We start from the raw sequence: 21,719 nt of genomic DNA, 5'->3' as shown, positions 1-21,719 counted from the left end.
GTTGTCAGTTTTCATTTCTCCCAACATTTTGTTCGTTTGTTGGAGTATTTTCAAATGCATTTATACAAGTTTCTAACCTTAGCTCCTTCCGCTCTAAAGCGGTGATCTGAACCCCTGACTTAACCCTTTGCATGCTGAACCCCCTGGCCTATGACCCGGGGCGTGTGAGTTCCTTCCCCAGCTCTCTGAAACAAGAAATGAGAGCGTGGCCCCGCTCTCCCGGCCAGGCGTGTGCTTTAGGGTCTAACCCACCGCCCCCTTTGGAGGAACGCACCGGGGCCTGGTCCTGCATGCCTCCTCAGCAGACATCTGGCCCCTGTGTGTCATGGACACCAAGGCCACCGGGACGTGTGGCCGAGCACAGGCCGCGTGCAAGGCCCCGGGCTTTCTGGGCCGCCCCGGGAACCTCCCGGTGCGGGGCGAAGGCCCCACGTACTCACTTGCACATACTTCTCGACGGTCTTGAGGACGCCCACGTTGAACTGCCTCACGGGGACGGTGGACAGGTCCGCGTAGCTGAGCAGGCTGTGGATGACCTGCAGCAGCGGCTGCTGTACGCTCGGGAGCCCCTTCTCCAGCAGCTGTGGGGACACGGCAGGGTCAGGGGGACGCGGGCGCCACGGGGGGCGCCGCAGTCCCCGGGACCGCGATGGTCCCGTGTTTCCTTACGAGGGGTGAGACAGTGCTAAGTACGGACGTGACACCACGTGGCGGGGCAGGGCCAGTGGGACCTCGCGGGGAAGGCGCCCACCACCGTGAGCCAGCGACAATTACGCGTGAAGACAGCAGGTGCGACGTGTTGGTTATCGAGGCAGCAAAGGCCGGGAATTGACAATAGCATCAGTGAGGACAGAGATGAACAATCGTCGGCATCGGCGGAACGTGGACCGGATAATTTGGCAATTGAGAGAAAGGGTACGGAAATGGTTCAAAGCTTTTGAAATCGTAATTACACTCACAGGGACGTTTCCAAGCCTAGAGATAAAGATTCAGGCTTATGTATGAGACTTCGCCGGGGCATTATTTGTAAAGGTAAAGAAAAGCCACAGAGAACAGAACAAGAAAGCTCTGTAAGCTATTTAAGCGCTGACCGCTGCAGAAATGGATTCGCAATGTACGGTAGATAGCATGACGCGATGTCACGCAGTCAACGCACTGACATTGTTAACGGTGGTAAAGGGCTCCAGGCAACGTTCAGTGCCAGAGGGTCTGGTGCCACTTCCCTACAGCAGGCGGTGCCGATATCGACGGCGGGGTGCTGTGCAGAAGTAACACCGGACAGAACCGGCGAAGCGTTAACGGCCTTTCTCTCTAAATGATATAATCATTGGATGACTTTTTTCCTTATTATTATTATTATTTTTTTACTTTTCTATGTCTTTCAAATTTTTCTGTTTTGCACTTACGCTTTCATAACTAGGAAAAATATCAAGGATATTTTCAGAAAGGCAAGCAAAACAATGAGAAAACGCATGGGACAGGCATCATGATGAAGGGTTACGATTCAGAGTGAAGAATCAGTAGAAAGGAGTCAAGTGAGGGCTGGAGACTCGCGTGGACGACAGCGGAAGACACGGCCGAGCGGCCGACTCACGAGGAAACAAACGACCTCATAAACCTAGTGCGTGGAAACGGGACCTGCTCACTGGAAAGCAAACGCGCGAAGAGAAGAAGGTAAAAGCATCAATAGAAATATTGAAGTGGAAAAAAGTGACGACTAGAATGGTGAAATTTGGTGGCAGTTGGGGGGGGGGGGACTATTTATACATCGTGTGCGGCATTGCAAATTGGGACAATCTCCGCTTCCCAAATGTGTAGATGAGCTTAAAAAAAAAAAATCCACATATCCATGGCCTTTATCTGGAGAGTCACTTTGAGAAATGCCACCAGAAGAAATGATCCGAATATCTTTGCTACAAAGTCTGCCACAAAGGACCAGTTATAATGGAAAAAAGATCTGAACACGAGCCACAAAGGGTGCTGGGGAAGCCGACTGCGTCACGTTTACCTGAACACCCAGGGGCGTTAGGGGAGAGCACCCAAGTCCCTGCGAGCAAGGACAGGTTAGTGTAGTGAAAGCCCAGGTCCAGGAGGCAGCTGAGCCTCGGGGCTGGCGCCGCCGCCTCCGCAGGAAGCTTCAGGCGGGTCCTGAAGCTGGTGGGGCCTCAGGTCTGGGTTGTGACAGTGTCCGTCCCGCTGGGTGGGTGTGAGCACTTACAACGATCATGGTGGCATCTCTGCTCATAGGTGATGGCGGCTCAGTAAATGAAGATGATCATCTGTCCCATTCCAACATTTTACCCCTGGAAACTATAATAGAGTTGACTCTTCACTGCAGAGCTCACCTCCGCCAGGTAGGTGACCATGTTCAAGGTGATGTCGGCGTAGGCTTCATGAAGGTACCGGCAGACCACGCTCACCCAGGTGGCACAGTCCCTCGTGTAGCTGTGCGTTTTATAGAGAGTCATGACGTGTGCGAGGTTGGCAAGTTTGGGGTTCTTCTCTTCCAGACAGACCTTACAAGGGGAGGAAAATCAATCAGAGGTAGAAGAGCCTGAGGAATAGGCAGAGACGTTAGCAATTGTGCTGTAACTCGGGCAGTCAGGAAAACAGACACATTGTTTTCGGAAGGCTGCGGAAGCGCTTGTCTTAGGAGTTAGCTAACAAGAATTTCACAAATTCTTTCCACCCGCTTTTCTCAATAATGAAGGCAAAAAGGTTGGTGCACATCAGCCACCCAGAGTGTAAATGCTCAGCCGCATCGGGTGCCACCTTGGGCTCTGTGACACTCAGCGCCCTCTCCGGGCCTGTTCGTTTCGGCCCCACACGGAGCCATACCTGAGCGATCCTTTCGGCGACGTCCTTACAGAACTGATTGGGGCTTTCGAAATGCTGAATCAGCTGGGGCAGGAGACACAGGACGCTTAGAGGAAACCCTGGGGTAGACAAGACACAACGGAGACGTGAGTACGGTGCACCTAGCTGTCACCAGCGGGAACGCACATCTCAAATGTGACTCTGGGGTCGTGCAAACGCAGTCTTTAGGAGCAGCTTTAACTTGGCCTAACGAAATCCAGGAAAAATGTACGACCACATTTGTAAAAAGTAGAATAAAACAAACCAAAGTCGTATTTTGAAAATTTTTCTTTTTAATCAAAAAACACGTCTTAAGAAAAACTTCTACAGAAGGACACAGGCTGACCAATTTAGGTCTTTTTCTTAGAATCAGAAAGACTCTAAAATGCTGAAGGTGGCTTAGCGCCTCTGCGTTAAGCTCAAGTTTCATGATAAGAATCCAGGGCCACACCCCACGGTGTTAAAATTCTAGTTTGTTGACTTGATTCGAAACAATGGAGAACCAAGAGAGTTTCCAAGAGGAAAAGAAGGCTAAGAAAAAGGAAAGATTTAGGAGTCAAGAAAAAAATGTCTCTATGAGAGCAATGGAATAAACTCACGGCATCTCCGATTTGATCTGGAAAGCATAAAGAAATGAGCGATACCTAATATATTACTTCTACCAATTTTATGCCACCGCCCTCGAAATATCTTCTAAAATGTGAATAATTATTACTAATTAATTTAGTAATTATTAAATAAAACTAATAATAATTACAACTTACATTATGTAAAATGTTGAAAAATCAAACAAGCTAGTCCCAAGGAACCGTTTCTCAGCACAACTGCTAACAGCAGTCAGCTCACCTCATCTCTCTACACGAAACGAGGCTCCCGCTGCCACCGGAATCGTGGGGGGCGGGGCTGGCCTTACCGATGGCTTGGGAGGGGTCCACCATGGCCACTTTGGACACCGGCGTCAGCACGCTGAAGAGCTGCAGGGTGAGGTCCGTGGTGGTGACGGAGGTGAACCCTTTCAGCAGCAGCTGCTGTAACCCCGCGAAGTCCGCCCACTTGAGCTGCGCCTGGAGTTTCTCGAGTTTTTCTCGGTTCTCGGCTTTATCGAGCGGCATGTGAGCCAGCAGCCTGTTCAAGAGCCTCAAGGCCATCAGGTATTCAAACTCGAAGTCGGATTCCATCAGGGCCACCGTGACCCAGAAGATGGTGGCCAGCAGGTTGGTGGGGTGGTTTACGTGTGACGGGTCGGCGAGGCTGTCCTTCAGGGAGGAGGAGCTTCTGGTTTTTGAGGACAGGCCCTGCTGGGTGCACGCCTGGATTCTGTCCAGCGTGGCGCTCCGAGGCGGGTCTGAGGACCGGTCGGCAACTCCGAACTTCTTGGGCACCGAGAAGCTTCTCTGGTGCCGGCTCCGTTCTGCGGTCGCCGTGCTGCCGCTGGCGGTCCCGGGGTTCACGTTTAGTTGTCCTGTGCTCTTTCTGCTCGCTGTCAGCTTCGTGCTAGAGCTTAAATCCGGTGATGAAGAGCTGGGTATAAAAATAAAAACGCTCAACTGAAAGCCAGTGTGCTCCAGGAACAAACCTGTCCTTCTAAGACCCAATGACGAACAATGAGGGAGGGAAACGCTGCTTCCTATTTACTGTCTTTTTGGGATTTTTAAAGGAATATGTTTCCTTATTCTTAAAGATATGAAAAATAAAACTTAACAAGCTCGACGAGAAAAATCAAACTTAACTCACCAATAAAACGAGGACTCAACCTAATACTAACTTCCAGTTATTGAAAGGTTAAAGAAATAAAGTTTACTGATGTTTATTAGTTTGAATTTGGGTAGGAGTCACTACATAATAAAATGTACCTGACAGGTACAAACTTTAATACTCTTATTAACTGACTATTAAGGAGAACAGAAATGAAAATGGTATTACCAGGAAAGAAAAAAGTTCGTAAATGTTCGTGTCCAAGGAAGTTTTTTGCACTTATAAAAAACTGTGAAAAATGATTTCTAAGTCTGGTTCAGAATGAAAATGTAAAACTCTTTACCAACATTTTTGATCAATTTTAGTGATTTAGATAAATCTGTGCGTTTGTATAAATATGTGTGTGGTTAGCAGTCATATTAAGCTCACCTATCCATAAAAAACGCTCAACTGCAAAATGAAATAGCATTTATCCGAAGAAAATAGGAACATCGATTAGAAAAGATACGCGCACCACTGTGGTCGCCGATGACCAAGTCATGGAAGTAACACAGGAGCTCACTGATCGATGAACAGATAAAGAAACTGTGGTACGTATTCCAATGGAATATTCCTTGGCCACAAAAAAAAAAAAAAAAACAATGAAATCTTGCCATTTGCAACATGGATGGACCTAGAGGGTATTATGCTGAGTGAGATAATTCAGACAGAACAGGATAAACACCATATGGTTTCGCCTATATGTGGAATCTAAAACAAAACAAAGCAAACAAAATGAAACAAAACAAAAACAGACGCATAGAAACAAAGACCAGGGGCTGGTTACCAAAGGGAAGGGGTGGGGAGTATAATCAATAATACCGTGGTACGTTTACACAGTGACAGATGTTTGCCAGAATTAGTGGGGTGATCGCATTGTAAGGTATAAAAATCTCGAATTGCTATGTTGTATACCTGAAACCAACCTAATATTGTATACCAACCAAACTTAAAAAAACTAAAAACAAAAAACAAAAAAGGACCCGATGTGATCTAACATTACTGACTCAATTTCAAGCGAGATGAACTCAGTTATATAAACAATATAGAATCGTGAATGGTTTGAAATGTGTTAGTAAACATTAGCAGGAGCGAAAGGATTTGAAAGAGAAAAAAGAAAGATCCTAGTGTAGAAATTCTGCAAGTAGAATCAACATTTATTCCGCCTGTTTTTATAGTTCAGCGAGTTTTACATATGTTCATTTAAAACTAAATATTTAGTTTTAGTTTCTGTTTACAATGTAATAGGACATTACATGAACTTTGAAAAAATACTCAAAGACATAAAAAAGAAAATGAAAATTCATTGATATGTATATTATTTAGAGAGAATGTTTGGTGTCTGTCTTTCTGCCGTTTTAGAATAGTTGTATAATGTGTGTATATATTACGTGTGTGTATGACAGATAACTCCCTTTTTTGACTTAAGAAAATGTCATGCACACTCTTTTGGGTCATGAATGGACTTTGAAAACTAGATTTGTTCTTTGAACTTTGCCCAGATTCTGGGCATCCCCCAAAGATTCAGCACCATGCATCTGACCCCCAACGTCGCTCGGCTGGTTCTCACCGGGACAGCGTGGTGAGGAGGTCCCCGTTTCGCAGGCAGTCGGACAGGTTATCCACAGCGGCTTCCAGGGTCAGGAGCGCCTCCGTGACGTAGCCCTGTCAAACGTGCACAGATGGGGTTTTGCGCTGCTTGTAACCATGGCTACTTCCTAGATGTAAATTTAACCCACGTGAACGCTATTCAAACAATGTCAGTAGCACTGAAAGCTAGACAGTCGTTGCTTATTTAATCTGCAAAGTCTAAAAACAAATCTAAGGGCCGTTGAAGAAATTCGAATGGCTTAGGGGTTCACAGATAACCATAAAGATTTGTTTCCCTGGGTCTGAGGTCCCCGCAGATCAATCTCATTTGAAATCCAGCAGGGAGGGGGCAACCCTGCAGGTGGCGGGTGTGGCCCCTGGCCCAGGGGGACGGTGGGCATGTGAAATGCCGAGTTGCAACGTCTGAAGCCAGAGGTTAAGACATGAGAAATGAGGAGGTCTGTGCCTCAGACACAATTCACGCGGCACTCCCAAGGGCCAGCACGATGAGAGGAAGCGAGAGTCTGCAGGCATGTGGGCCTCCGGAGATGCACGCACACTTCTGATGGGAAGTTAGGACCTGGCCCAAGCTGCCGAGCTGCTAATGCCCTTGGCTCTCAGCCTGCCCAGCTTGCCCGTCTCTGGGGCACCGTCTGCGAGGTCTTCTTGCGGCCCCTACTCCCTCCGTTACTCCTTCAGTCCTTCTGGGCTTAATGAAGGCTGACCAAAACAGGAAGGGGTGCTGCTGTGCAGATACAACGGGGCCCCCTTCTCTGGGTGGGGAGACTGCGCGACTGCATCCTAGGACGGTGGCGAAAAGACAAAACGCGAAACGACCCCCCCGTCTGCCACCAAATAACGCGACGATGAAATGATGAGGGATGAGTCGCCAGAGCACGTTCAGTCGCCAGCGTAAGACAGACGCGACCCATGGAATTTCTGGAACAATGCTCCCGGAGCGAGTTTGGTGAATACAAGAGTCGACCTCTAAGGTTTTAAAAGATATGGGTTCTAGCTATCCGAAGGGCTGGGAAAATTGGCAAGAGAGAGACACTGAGAACCCAGCTGTGCAGTGAGAGGCGGGACGAGGCCGGGGGTCTCCCCTCCCCTACCTGAATCTCGTCGCCATGTTCTCCGATCACCTCCACCAGTCTCGAGAGGAGGTCGGACAAGGCGTGCGCCGACAGCGGCTGTTTGAGCGCCCGGAAGATCTGGAAGGACCGGCAGGCGTAGTGCCTGGACGAGCTTGCCAGCGCCGTCTGCAGCGCGGCCTCGCTCAGGTGCTGCTCCAGGTGGAAGCCTAGGACAGAGAGGCCAGAGCCCAGGTCGGCCGCCGCCCTGCGGAGTCTGGGCCGACGGTTCTCTGACGGTGGGAAACAGGCTGGCTGTGCAGGGCGCCCGCCGCCTTACTTAAAAAAACAGCCATTACAAGAGCAAACGCACACACCTTAGCACATCTCAAGGAGGCGTCGAGTGGCAGAGTCAGAAGCTCTGGAGCAAGATGGTTTTGAATTAGAGATTTTGTTTGTTTGGGAAAGAAACTTACGCCCCTGTCTCCTGGCCTTTAACTTGTGAATAACAGCATCTATCTCCCGCAATTGTAAAAATTAAACAACTTAAAAAGTGCTTAGTACAGCGTGTGACACATCTGTTTTCAGGAGTGTGTTATTTATTACACTCCCATTTTTGGGCGTTATTCTTCTGTACTGCTCTGTACATGGAACAAAGTAAAAGAATTTACTTAAGTAAGAGAATTTGCTAGAAACAGGAGGAAGCCGTTAGCAGACCTAGTCCACCCTACATGGCCCTGGGGCATAGCCGAAGCCCTCGCTCTTCTCCAAGTCTGTCATCCAGAGACGCCGAGATGCCAACAGCGCAAAGCCACGTACCCATGCCGGGCCGCGGCCTCCGCCAACAGCACGAAGGGACGCGGTCCTCGGAAGACCATCCTCCAGGGGGAGGCAGATGCAAGGCCGACGGCTGAGCTCCGGGCCGACGGCTGAGCACACGCGGAGCTCGGCGGGGAGACCGGGCTCCATGGGGCAGCGGCCGGGACGGACGCGGCGGTGTTGGCCGTCTGTCCTCTGGGGGTTTCTGTGGCATGTTTGATCGCCACTTGAGAGTGGACCAGGAGGATGACTCAGTGTTGTGGTTCCTAGCTGCCACTTGGCTGTTTGACCCCAAGGACACATTGACTGTCTAAGAAAACGCTCCTGCAGAGCGAACAAAGCATCTTGGGTAAAAAACTCAGGCAAACCCAAGGCGGTAAACACGGGACAAAACCCGCATGGGCTGTTCACGACTTACGAATGAGTCATGTTTCAAAACAGTTCTTTATGGCATTAGTTTGTTTTTCCAAACATGTTTTCCTCCTTAACCCGTTTAATACGTGGGATCAAGTTCCCCGGAAGTGAACAAAAGCTTATTCAATGCTGCCGAGGCCGCCACGACGACAGTGGCCTTGGGAAGTGCTGTTGAGGCGTGGCCGCAGGGCGCCTCCGCCTCCCGGCCTCCCCTGTGGTGTGGCACGACCTCGTGCCCGAGTCCTGGCCGGTGGGATGTGGAAGGCGCCTGGCGAGTCAGGTCCTCTGAGCTGAGGGGTTGGCACCGCCACAGGACGGCGAGGCTCTGAGCACAGGAGGGAGGCTGCCTGCCCGGCGTCCGCCCTGAAGTGGCCGTTCATCCAGAAGCAGCCTCCTGTGTCGAGCTCTGGGCTCCGGGGGCTGTTTGTTACAGCGGCTACGCTTCCTGCCTAATGCAACTGTCCCCAGGGCACATGATGGTGCTGCAGGGAGCCAGGCAGAGCGCAGCCCGAGGGCCCCGCTGAGGATGCAGCACGAGGCATTCATATGCTTCCTCCTCACGCAATTAAGAGTTTCAGAAAAAGGAACAGTTCGCACACCAACGGTGCATTTCTTCCTGTGGGGTGTGTTCAGTTGTTAAGTGACTTTTAAGTAGGGGGAAATACCCATATAAGAGGTCTTCACATTTCGAAGAAATTCCAAATGGGAAACGCAAAACCAGAAATGGTAAGCCTATTCCTAGAACGACTTTTTCATTTCTGTTTATCAGTATTTTCGGTTTTTCAGTAAGTATCTGCTGATGATGAAAAGAGAAACGGCTAAGCTGGAATGCCCCAAACTGTGACAAGGGATAACTATCAGAGCAGCAGAGAAGCCATACTACTGTGTCCAGCCAGGTGCGTGAAAAAGGCAGGGGTGACGACTGATCCATCACGCCGGAAAACCACAGGTAAATTCCACCCACAAATCAGGCCGGGCCGCGTTGACTCTGAGTGGAACCCAGCCAAGGGCTTCACTGTTATGATGCTATCATGGTCTCAACAAGATTTACACTGAGTTCGGAATATTCAACACTCACCGGCCCAGGAATTGTTAGTGAATATTTTTAAAGTCGAGAACATTTTATCGCAAAAAATATTTTTTAAAACCAGTTTGCTAGGCTGACACTTTCTCCCAGTTGGGTCTATCGCCAATCGACTAATGGTTTATTTCTCACGGCCTTTAAATAAAACGAATGTTAGAGGTGCGGTTTAGTTCTAGAAGGTAATGACGCAAGGGGAAGAGTGACTCTGGGAAATTACTTGCTGGAGCAGAAAGTGTACGTGACATGCACTGCCGGGTGGCCAGGCGCATCTGAAATAAACTCCTAAGGTCCCCTCGAATCGTCTTCCGCTCTTGGTTCTTCCCCGCATTCCCGAATGTGGAGGAATATGGAGAATGAGCTCCGTGACAGGAAGGCCCCGGAAGTGGGCCTGGGGAGACGGGGTGTGGTACCTGACTTGGAGTCTTTAAAGACGGACACGACGTGTCGCAGGAAGTTCGTGAGCTGTTCGGCGCTCTTCGAGTTCTGGTTTTTGGGTGTGATGTCCTCATGGCACCAGAGCGGACCGAACGCCCTTCAACGAAACACACACAGTGGCAAAAATGTGACTGTCATTTCACATTTTTTCAAACCATCTGTGCAATTCTAACTCTAAAGGTGCAATATTTGTCTTTAAAATGCTACCGCTTAGTGTGGGGGTGAAGATCAGTCTCAGAAAACTCCAGAGCATACTCGGAACAGATCTAGCGAATATGGAGGCAAACTTTTCTCATGTTTTACTCACCGAAGCAAAACCTCACAGCATTTAACCAAAAACGGAAACCTGTCAATTCACCAGGACAGCATTTGGCACGTAACAGACGCTCCGTGTTTGATAAAGAAAACGATAAAAATGCTAAATGAAACGTAGGCACAGACGCAGAATCAGTGTGCGCATGTCAGCGTTTGTGGGGGTTTCTGCTTTCGTCGGGGTCGCAAGGTCGGGTTGCCAAGGACCGCAAACCAAACTGGATGCGGCCCTTGTCGTCTACTTGGTTTTCCACAGGAAGAACGGGATGGAGCCCGATGGGAGAATTTCAGAGAACACCCTTCCGGCACATGATGCTGACAATGGTAAGTGGTGACCATAAGCATTCCGGAATCTGAAGTGCCCTGTGTGCGTCACCGTCAGCCCCTTCCCAAGCGTACTGTGTGTCGAGCCCCACCTGGAGCCGACAGCTAGGCTGAACACCCTGCGTCGTTAACTGACAAAAGAAAACATTCTTGTTTTCATTTTCTATTCATTGAAGCCTCAGTTAAAGAAACACAAATCACGTGAGACACCGGATAACGCATACAGAGATGGACTTCTAGGACCGGAGCATGCCCGGGGCACAGGTAAGCGTGCTTTCAGACACATGCTGGGCTCCGGGCTTCTGGAGAACCCTGAAGCTAAGTTGTTCCTCCAGGCTAGACCTCCAGGCTCACTTTCCCATCTGTGTGGTTTTAAACGGACGGCGTTTCCCCCAAAAGACCCACCTGCCAACAGCAGCTCGGCTCCCCGCCCTCCTCACCTGGTCGTCAGAAACTCGATGAGCTTGTTGGCCTTCTCGTCTGCTTCGGCCACCGCGTCCACGTCGTCTACGTCTTGCGTCGCCTGGGGGAGGTTCCCGCTGCTGCCCCCCAAGCTGATGCTGGAGGAGGTGGAACTGGAGCTGAGCCCCGAGTCTGGCACCGGTGATGACTGCTCCTCCCTCAGGAAGTCAAAGCCACCTGGTGGAGAAGAAGGTCCAGCTGGATGGGCTGGGCAGGGCGTGGGATGAGGTCAGGAGGCAAAGCTTGCGGAAGGGCATAGTCATTTGACTTTTTGGAGAGAATGTTTAACTTTGGCTATGGGTACGGTTAAGAGGGACTCATAGCCTTTCCTGGCTCTCGGAACGGTTGCACCGCTGTGTAAACCAGAGAGCGGAAAACCATCTGCTAGCGCGTAGTGCAGAGGTACGTGACATTATGCCCCGTCGAATCATTTCCTACTCTGGTGTTTGAATTGATGCTTTCTGCAAATGAGTGGAGTGTGTCTTGTGTGGATTTGAGAGCAGCTACAGCTGGAATGAGGTGTTCAAGAAAGATGACACACATTCACGAAACGGAGACATCCCCCAAGTGTTATGAGTGCCACAGACTCGACCGTTCCAGCAAGCCAGGTCTGTCTTGCTTACGGATGCTGTGCTTTTTGGTTTGCAAATCGCCACTCTAAACCATTACACCACATCGATGGTTAGTGGATGCCCCATGATGCGCTCAGAGATGTGCGACTTAGCAGACATAATTCTTTCAGCCTAAGGATGTGAGCTTAACAAAAAACATCCTTATCCTGGGGATTCTTTAAAAAAAGTTTTGCGTCTCTTAAAGGCTGCTGATAGATTATTTTCAAGGAAGGGTGACAGGATTCAAAATAAAGACCTTAAGATAGAGACCTAACAACAACATGGAACGCATATTTGAAATATCCAATAATGAAGGGGTCATATTTGTTTCCCTAAGACGCACGCTACCGTCTCTCAGAAGTCAGCGCTGAGTACAAACGAAGAATGAAAGGCGTGTCCTCTTCAAGGTTATGCAGACGGCGCGTGGTGACGCGAAACGCCACTCCGTGCCCCGGGCCAGCGGAACGCACAAACGATCAGGTGCCAGAGGCCCCGGAACCCGGTCAGCGCATCATCATTCTAAGATATCCTGAATGTTCTGGTTCTACATGAAAACCACTGGTTCGCCCTTTCGGGAGAGCTTTCACAAATAGCTGCACACAGCAGAGGAAGTTCTTTGACTCGGCTAATGCTTTCCTGCTCTCCTTTCTAAGCGGAAATGTTCGGTTTCAACGCAGCAGTGGTTTTCAATAGACGTCCACTCGTTAGCGCCTTCCAGGAGAGTCAGCCACTTGATGAAGTGAGCTTTCCTTCCGGGAGGCCCCAAGGAGCACGGCGGAGCCTCCGGCGCTCTCGGGCGATGAGAGGTGGCCGTCCCCAGCATTCTCGCCCTCCGGACCTCCACGCTGACCTCCCGACTGAGGGACATTCTACCTTTCCACACGCCAGCGGGAATGTCGCGAGACCAGCAATTATTACAATACGGAAAATATAGTTGAAAATATTCACTCACGAAGAAGGATTTTGACAGGCGCGTACATAATGTCAGGGGAATGGTGCCTATTCGCTGGGCTGGGGCTTTATTCCTCGGGGGGGCAGGGTGAGAGAGTCGGGGAGTCCACCGGGGTCCCCTGACGGCCTGAGCCATCTCCGCGCCCGTGGCCCCGTGTCGGGCCTGCCCTCGGCCGCGCCTCCGTTACCTGTGTAGAGGTACTCGGGCTGGCAGGCCGGCCGCACAGTGAGCGCCTTCGCCTCGCCCGCCCCCTGCGTCTGCAGGAGCACGGCGGCGACGGCGTGGAAGCTGCCGCTGCAGGACAGCGCGATCAGCAGGTGCAGCAACAGCTTTTTGCTGTGTTCGAAGACCTCGGGCCGGTAGTGGTCCAAACCTGGAACGAGACGCAGAGGGTCCTGCCACACACCCGTCTGGAGCTCGCTGGGACTCGCAGGATGGCGAAGCTTCGAGAGTCCCTGGGCGGTGAGGGGCGGGGTGGGGGGTTCTCGTTATAAGAACATTTACTCTTCGTTGTGTTCGTGACCAACATAAACAAGCCAGGCTTGGGGACAATGGGACGCTTCGTTCCTTAAGTCAAATGCTCTCGTGAAGTGCAGACAGCTGGACGGCCTGGCCTCTCTGACGTGGCTGTCACCCGCCCCGCTTTGCCGGACAACTCGGGCATCTGAACACCTTGGCGCATGGCCCAGCCCCCGGAGGGGCCCGGCCCGTCTGGACGCCTTCACAGACGCCACGTGCGCAAGGCGCCACCCCATGTCACGGCAGGAACAGGACCGTGCTAGGCGATGTCTGACCGACTGACGTTTTAGAGCAGGTGTCACAGAAAGGCCACGGGGAAGGGAAGAGACTCCACATTTCGAAGCGAGGAAAGCACATGCTGATGTGGACGGAGGGCCCCCTGGTGGCCCCGATGGCCCCGCCCCTAATGGCAAGCGCCCGTGCGGGCCCAGCCTCACCCAAGAAGACAGCGTGCAGCAAGAGCGGCAGGTGCAGGGCCCAGTCCTCCGTCACGCTGTGGTCCACCACCATCTCCGTCATAAAGATCACGGCGATGTTGCACCTGCCCAACGAAACGGCGGTTAAGGCCGCGTCCGCAGACCGTGAAGCCACAACCAAATACGACTCTTAAGACTCGTGCCAGAGAAGTGGAGCTTAACTTGAGCCACAAGAGCAAACTTCCATCTACCCGTCACTCGGTAGTCAGCGCTGAGGGATGAGGAGAATTAGGGGACAAAGGTCTCCTCGCCACGATGCTTACAACCTAAACCGTGTGCCAGAGCGAAGACTCACATCGAGATGACACCAAAGAAAAATTCAAAGGGCGGCAAGGCTGCTTTGCGCCCCGGTTAACGCTCGACCAGACTCTGCCCATGTGCTGAGGGCTGCGACTCAAGTCACGCTTAGTCCCTCCGGTTTCATTTGATGGGACGTAGACAGGCCTACGGCTTCTGACAGGGAGAAAGGCCCCGTCAAAGCTAAGCGCTCCCTGCCCTCGACCTGCACATGCACTCACCTGTGGAGGGGCCCCCGAGGGGTGACGGTTTCTGGGAGGTAGTCGACTAGGGGTGCCCAGCACCCCCCCGTGGGAGGCATCGGCAGGGGGTGTGGCTGCTTGGTCTCTGTGATGGTCAACAGCCAGCCCGTGTAGGGAGAGACCGAATCATCTGCGGGCGAGAAAGACAGCGTGCCTGTTTTCAGGGAGAGAATTCCGTTTTCCCTGCCTGGTGTTGAACGAAGCCTCTTAGAAACGCGTCCTTGTAAAAATAACCCGCCAACCATTCAGTCTGGTGAGTGCAAATTATATGATCAAATGGGTTAGAATTACTTGATTAGGTTTCTTTCACCGCTTTATTTTTCTGGAAGCTTAATTTATAGTTATTCACTACAGAGCGACAGAAATACGGATACGCAAGAAGAAACACATTAAATCACGTGAACTCCCATCGCTGCGAAAATTCGCTCTTTCTCTAACCTCCCCCATCTCGGTAAACTGTAATTCTGTATTTGCAGTTTGCTCAGGCCAGGGGCCTTCATGTCATCCCGATTTCTGTCACGGCTCACTTCCAGCTCATAAACGTGACGGCGATGACAGTAATAATAAAAAAAAATGATGTGGGAACGAAGACAGAGCTATGCCAGGCACAGGCTGACGCATTTCACACGCTGAGAGGCCAATCGCGGGCACCCGATGTCCCCACTTTATAGCGAAGAAACTGAGGTTAAGTGACTCGCCGTCATCCACGGTCAATGAGCCCCGCCTTCGGAACGGGACACTTCCCTCCACCTCGTCTCCGATGGAGAACCACGTTCGCCTAAGCCGCCGCCCTCTCTCACAGGCTGGTGCACAGCCCACTGTCCCCCGGCCACCACCCGGCCCTTCACAGCCTGGTCTCCATGGAGCCGCCATTTTAAAACATGTATTTTTTTTTTTTTTAAATAGACCAATGAACTTCCTCAACGATGTCTGTAACATCAGCGTGGCCCCAGCCACAGAGCTCTTTCTGGTGATGCTCTCCACACAGGCCAGGGGACCATGCCACGGCCTGGCTTCATCCTGGGCAGGTTCCAGGGCCTTCAGAGGAAGGACGCATTGCGTCATCCTCAGGCAATTTCTCCAAACGTAGTTCTTCTCGGTGGCACCTTTGAGAGGCCGAGAGGGGCAGCAGGTTTGACGTGGCCGGTCCAGTGTAGCGCCAGACGATGGGCACTTGAAAACAGTGGCGGTGGGAACTGAGGCCCTGAGCAGGGCAGACACCGGAGCCACGTCCAGCCCGCTCCTCCTGGACGCCGGCTCAGGGCATCCCTCGGGGGAGGGCCGGCCCTCTCTCAGAGCGCGAGCGTTGGCTCTTCCTCACGCTGACAGCCGCAGCCTAGAATTCTCTGCCAGGGCGCGTGGCACGATGCCTTCGGCAGGACGGAATTTGACGGAGGTGTAGCAGTCACTCGTGGCCGCCCTCTCAGTAAATCACCCACGGGATTCTCGCTTTCGCTAAATTAACATTAATAACCGGCCAGGACGAGTCAGCTGCAAAATGCCCTTGTGAACGAACGACTGGTTAACTCTACAGCAAAATTTGATAGTGGTGTAAGAATGTGTCGGAATACGTTAGAATTGATAAAACCAAATTTGTGAGATTCTGTTCGGGAAGGACGAACCGCTCTTTGTCTCGATGATGCTCTCAGATATATATCTAAGAAATGAAAGTGTGCCGAGGATGAGTAAACTGACCCAAAAGTGCTTCCTACAGGTAGGTGTGAACCGTCGGGATCCCACTGCAGTCCCGCTTAGCGAGCCGCATCCTCGTTATGGAGTTAGCTACAGTAGCACTCGGCCTCAGAAAAGAATCCAGATATTTTAAGAAGAGCTTACGTAATTTCGGTAGAAAGCTACTGTACAGACTAGCTCTGAATCTGTTCGCTTGTCCCTGTTATTCGAGGTGCTCGAGTTTTTTTTGTTTTGTTTGTTTGTTTTTAAATAGAAAATATACTTAAGAGGGTGCACGCAATCCTTCCTTTTGGATAACGGAGCACTTGTTTCAAGTGCCTGGCCATGAGGATTTGGGTTGAGCCTACTAGCCTTTGCTTTTCCTGTGGCATAGGCCCCAAAGTTCTGTGGCTAGACCCAAAAATGCATCGGGGGGAGGGAGCCTCCCAAGGGTGCTGGCACCCAATCAGACCTGCTGCTTCCTCTGAGATCAGCCACAGCCAAGGCCTGTGACCCGACCACCAAGACAAGGATCTTTGTCTATATTTTACGAACAGATGAGATCTGTTTGCGTAGCTTGATTTCATTTTCTCTTTCGATGAGTAATTTAAAATAGACGCTCCCAGTGCCCAAACTAAACGCTATGAACTCTGATTTCTCTGGTCAATAAACAGTAATCATGTAAAGAACGTTGTCGACATGTGACTCGGAGTCAAACTCTATACCCCAAATTTCCCCGGTGAAGTGTCATTTATACTGGTACAACAAACTTAAGAATGTTTCTGGGTAAAATAGAGGCTCTACTGACCATATTAGATATTAGTATTTGTTATCTGAATTCGCAAGCTTTTTTTCCTCTTTATAAATACTTGTGTGACTTTTTTTCTCTTTGTCTATCAAGTCAGTGACCTGAGTTAATTGTTATCTCCTTTCATTCTAATTACCCATTAAAATTCACTGCTTTAATACAAGAAATGTGAGGTTTTCCTACCAGGGGGCTCTAAAGATATATTTTCGAAACGATTTATATTTTACTTATGATAGTGTTTCTACCAGACTCCAAGTCCTGTACCCAGAACGGAGAGAGACGCTCTAAAGGAACCAGCTGGCCGAGGGCGGCGATGTTGCTAACGTACGTGTCACAGTCATGGTGCGTTTTGTCACGCCGGGACTGCCACGTTCCGGGGGCGTCCAGATGTGACCACTCAACGTCGTCACGATTCAGCTCTTCTGTTCTCAACTTCCCGGGTGACAAAGTATCACGTAGGCAACCGGACTTGTCTTGAAACAACGACTCTCCATTTCTCGGGACTACTCATCGGAACAATCGGTCCCTCCGGGGACTCATGGCCTGTGCCCCCGAGAGTCAACTGTTTGGGGCGCAGAAAGGACAAGGGGCACAGATGCCGACGGTTCGGGTAGAAAGTTGTCTGGGGACACAGCTGAAACAGGCCCCGGGTGACAGTGTGGCAGCTGCACACGGGTTTTAGACAGCCCACCCCGGTGCGTTGCACGGCCGAGAATCCGCCCTGTGCAGTGAGCCTGGGCAGCTGGACGGAGCTGACATGGGGACCCCGGTGCTCGCCACACTTTGCACACTTCCCATAAAAATCAGCCAGGCCTGGGCACTGCCTTACACAGAGAACGGAGCTCATGAAATATCACTGCGTTTAGGATTTCCGGCAAAGAAGACACATAAATTCCACCTGTTAGTTTATTGACTTCTCTACACGTCGCTGGGGCTGTCCTTCGATTTCAGGATTTCCGTGACTTGTGACCAAGTAACACCTTTCACCTGCTCGGCACCTGCGGGTGCTGTCCAGGGATTAACCGGCATCAGTGAACGCACTGACCTTTCCCGTTTCGGTCAACTTTCCCAGGAACAAAGAAATTTCTGTGGCGATGATCTCTCTCCCATTTTAGCCAAGTTTTCTCTTGGCCGCTGAGACTTACTGTGAAAACAGGCCCTGCCCTGGGTCAGCTGATACACAAAGCCTAAAGATTGAATCCTCTCCCAAGAAAAACCGCAACATTTGTTTTCTAACGGGGCGCTGTCCTACTAGCCTTTCTCCGGTGGCGTCACCAAGGAAAAAGATGCCGAGAATACGGAAACACAAATGGAGTTTTTATAACGTTGACTTGTCCGCTGCTTGGCTTCTAGTTACTTTTACGATGCCGACTCTGTGCTCACCTGCACAGTTGGGGTAGATGGTGACTTGATGTTTCTGGTCCCCTTTTCAGCAGGTAGACTCAGAATCGTCAAAACACTCGTAAAAACACTCGTACTCCTCCCTCCAGCCGTCTGCGTCCGCCTGAGACCCACGGCTGGGTGGTACTCACTTTTATCCTCGTCGTACGACCCTCCAGAGCTGTTGCTGTATCTGGACTCCAGACGGGTGTGGGCTCTGATGACATTGCTGAACCTTCGAACACAAGAACAGGCACCGTGAAATACTGACTCGTGTGTACGTGCTGTTTCTCATAGACACACACTGTCACTCGGGGGCTGAGTTTGGGGCAGCTGGTTCCGATAGAGGAACACCGTTAAAACTGTACCCCAAACGTTCCTTTTTCCTCGGGAGGGCCAGTGGTCACTTGCTCACAGCGCAAGTTCAAACCTTGAAACGATAACCGTTTTAAGGGTAATACTGGAATTGAACCAGCAAATGGTGACATCTACTTAGAATGAAAATATAAGTGTTTGCTCGCAGGGCAGCCTGGCAGACGGTGGGCGGTCAGGGAATAATTGCTGAGTGAACAAGTGGAAGGAGGTGGAGTTGGAAACACACAAAAATTGGTTCCTAACAAAGCTTGGACTTTGCTGAGAGGGTCTTCGGGAAGAGGTAACTGCTTGGGTGTAATGTAATCAGGGCGGGGGGCCTTTCGGTCTTGTCTGTCCTGTGGCTTGAGAAGTAACCAAAAAAAAAAATATATATATATATCGATGTATAGTAACTGCATACACGTCGCTTACTCACTCACTCACTCACTCACCCGAGACAAATGCTATTTACTCTGTGAGGAAAAACGGGCCAAGCGAGGTTAAGCATCCTGCCCGGTGTCACCCAGAGGGCGGCGGCAGCACGAGGGCACTTCCGGTGCCACGCCGCCCCCGAGAAGGCAGGACACGGCATTTCATAGCCGAGCCCTCCCACGTGCGCGCTCTGGGACCTCGGCCAAGTCCTTCGCCTCCTGAGGACCCTGTTCCCACACCTGCCCCAGAGGAGTCGGGATGGCGCATCATCGTGTATTTCGTTGCGGTTGTGGAAACCAAAAGAAATCGTATGCGAAGGTCTCCAACGCCGAGAGGCACCATCCTGCTCTGAGGCAGTCGTTTGCATGCGTCTGCCTTGGATTTCTAGAATGCCTTCTCTTCGGGGCACCGCGGACTTTCAAAGCCACAGCATGAGGGACATCTGGAGACCTCTAGGGTAGAGCTAGCGTGTGGCTGAGGAGAAGAGGGGCTGAAGTGGTATGTCTACCTTTATTTTATATAAAATAATACAAACCAGGTTTCATCTACTTCATATATATGCAGCCACAGCAAAGAACTAAGGGTATCCAGAAAGACCCGGAAAATTCAAGCCAAGGTAGGGGTCAAAGCCCCTGCGTTCCTGATGGAGTGTTCACTGAGAGCAGACGGACACCCTGTTTGCTTCTAGAAGACGCAGGGCTCCAGCAGTCCTCACCGGCGCGTGGCCAGAGAGAGATGCTTCGGGGAAGGGCACTGGGTGTGCCACTAAGGCGCCCGCCCTGGCCCCAGTGTCACCTGAGAGCATCTCCTCCGTGACTGCAGCCGAGGCTCTAAGACCAGCGACTCGGCGTCGCCTCACGTAGATCTCCACGGCTGCTTTTGTCTTCCTCCTGGCACGGCCATCTTCCCCCGGGATCTCTGATTCCAGCATCCTTCACGGTCACACCGTTCGGGCTGTCCCTTTGTGAATCCACGCAGCAGACACTCGAGGACGTCCGCTTCGTTTCATACAGATCGGGCCACGCGATCGCGTACACCAGACCAGCACTTACGAAATTGAAAAAGGCACAAACCTATCTGTCACCTTCTGCGGAAGTTCTTCAGTTGTGTACACACTGGCAAGGGCAGCGTTATGCGGTGCCAAGGCCTCGTCCAGCATGGGACAAAACCGGGGTGACTTGAGAACCGCACGTAGGAGGTCTGCGCAGGACGGGGCCTGGTGGCCTCCGAGCTGCTCAAGACCCGTCACGGCTGGCGGTTCCGTCGCCGAGCTCCGGAGAGGCCAGGCAGGTAGAATTACAGAACCGACGGCGATTCCTCCTCCTCCTTCTGGAGGAGGATCTAGAGGGCCGTGAGGGAGCGTTCACGAGGCCGAGACCAAGGAGAAGAGCCTGCTCCTTCCAGAACATCCTCCTCACTCTGGGGAAGATGACGTGCATGCCTGGCAAAGAGGACATGAAAACTGACTGCGAAGAGTCGGGTCTGTTCTTGCCCTTTGCTCTCTTGAGTTGGAGAAAGTCACTTGGGGCCCGAGCCCTCAAGGAAGGTCAAAGGTTAAGTAGAGGGAACGGCATTCGACGTCAAAGATACAGGACTCAGGAAACACATCACAAAAAGACCTCTGACAAGGGAAAAACCGGAAGAACGAAATCTTTTCCTAAGTTTTACCTTTGCCGATTTGGTTCAAATTAATACGTAGACAGCTGTCAATTACTAATCTCTACCCCTCCACCAACACCGGAGATACATACTTTATCACTTCCAGTTCCCTATGAAAGAAAAAGTCTTTCGTGGAACTATAAAGTTATAAAGTAGGCTTTTGTTAAGGGTTGTGGTATTGAAAAATCCTTATGGAGTTTGCTTCTGCATATCTTACAAACTGCTACTGTGATAAAAAGATGTGTCCGCTTTGTTGCTTAAAAAGACCACACGACGAATCCTTCTCAGAGGTTAGAGGTACTTCCTGTTAGTAGCTCCCGACGAATCATTTCTGTTCCTTCGTTTCGATGCATTGAAAGTTATCACATTCACTATATATGTATATAAATTACTTTGGCTCTTGAGAAACTCGAAGTTAGGTTAATACGAAGTTTTAGCAGTTTTCCTTAGTCCGAACTTTTGACACAACTCTCTTATTCTTGGTGTGTGTCTCAGCTCGTCACGGTAACTGCAGGAAACAGGGATCCAGCTGTCACTTACTTCCGAGTACATCCTGGGGAACGCGAAGGCAGAGGGGCGGGCGAGAGAAACATTATACAGGGCCCGAGGGGAGGGGATCAAGGCCGACCTGAGTGGGAAAAGGCGGCGGTGGTGGTTAAATTGAGGCGAAGAAAGAATGACGTTTTTCAGACCACATCGCGAGACAACTACTGTCAGCGAGAAAGTATTCACCCTCAGCTGGGATTGCACGCGGACTCGCCTCTCACCCCAGACACCTGTGCCCTCTAGCAGGCTGGGTCGTGGCTTTTGTTTGGCCCAAGGGGGCGTCGGCCAGCAGAACGTCCTGACTCGACCTTTCTCCTCACAGGCCGTGCTCTGGAAGAAACCGTGACCTTCAGGGACACGCGCAGCACAGTCGGAAAGTCGGTCTGTGCTTGTAAGAGCGAGGAAGGGGGTGTGTGTGCGTGTGGGATCGTGACGCGCACAGACGTTTCCTGCTGCCCTCGTGTGGACGACCGCTGACCGCTAAACAGGACCTCGAGCCGATCTGTGCACCAACCTCTCGTCCGAGTCTTTCGGGAGCTTGCCCTCCTCGGCGTCTGGGAAGCTGTCCTGGCCGGCGACCACCGTGTTGCTGCTGGAGGTGGTTCCTGGGTGGGGTCAGAAGGAAGACATTCAGGAAAAAAATGCATGTGGAGGGGTCAAGGTCGAGTCCCA

General features: G+C 51.2%; 1 protein-coding gene across 7 annotated transcripts in view; it reads right to left on the bottom strand.

The window, feature by feature from the left end:
* The window catches only part of FRY (FRY microtubule binding protein), a 344,350-nt gene that overhangs the window by 44,928 nt on the left and 277,703 nt on the right, over window positions 1–21,719 (bottom strand). For all 7 annotated transcript variants that reach the window (XM_036228428.1, XM_036228427.1, XM_036228422.1 and 4 more), the window contains 13 exons: window positions 21,562–21,652; window positions 18,209–18,291; window positions 14,177–14,327; window positions 13,620–13,723; window positions 12,851–13,036; window positions 11,079–11,277; window positions 9,978–10,099; window positions 7,293–7,480; window positions 6,161–6,255; window positions 3,770–4,377; window positions 2,839–2,936; window positions 2,346–2,516; window positions 441–581 (listed from right to left, as the gene is read on the bottom strand). In XM_036228428.1, the coding sequence (XP_036084321.1) occupies window positions 441–581; window positions 2,346–2,516; window positions 2,839–2,936; window positions 3,770–4,377; window positions 6,161–6,255; window positions 7,293–7,480; window positions 9,978–10,099; window positions 11,079–11,277; window positions 12,851–13,036; window positions 13,620–13,723; window positions 14,177–14,327; window positions 18,209–18,291; window positions 21,562–21,652 (2,237 nt within the window). The remainder of the gene's footprint in view (window positions 1–440; window positions 582–2,345; window positions 2,517–2,838; window positions 2,937–3,769; window positions 4,378–6,160; window positions 6,256–7,292; window positions 7,481–9,977; window positions 10,100–11,078; window positions 11,278–12,850; window positions 13,037–13,619; window positions 13,724–14,176; window positions 14,328–18,208; window positions 18,292–21,561; window positions 21,653–21,719) is intronic.

Source organism: Rousettus aegyptiacus, unplaced genomic scaffold, assembly GCF_014176215.1.
Source record: "Rousettus aegyptiacus isolate mRouAeg1 unplaced genomic scaffold, mRouAeg1.p scaffold_m13_p_11, whole genome shotgun sequence".
Classification (NCBI taxonomy): Eukaryota; Metazoa; Chordata; class Mammalia; order Chiroptera; family Pteropodidae; genus Rousettus; species Rousettus aegyptiacus.
The sequence above is the reverse complement of the archived record's forward strand: the minus strand, read 5'-3'. Positions and strand labels throughout refer to the sequence as shown.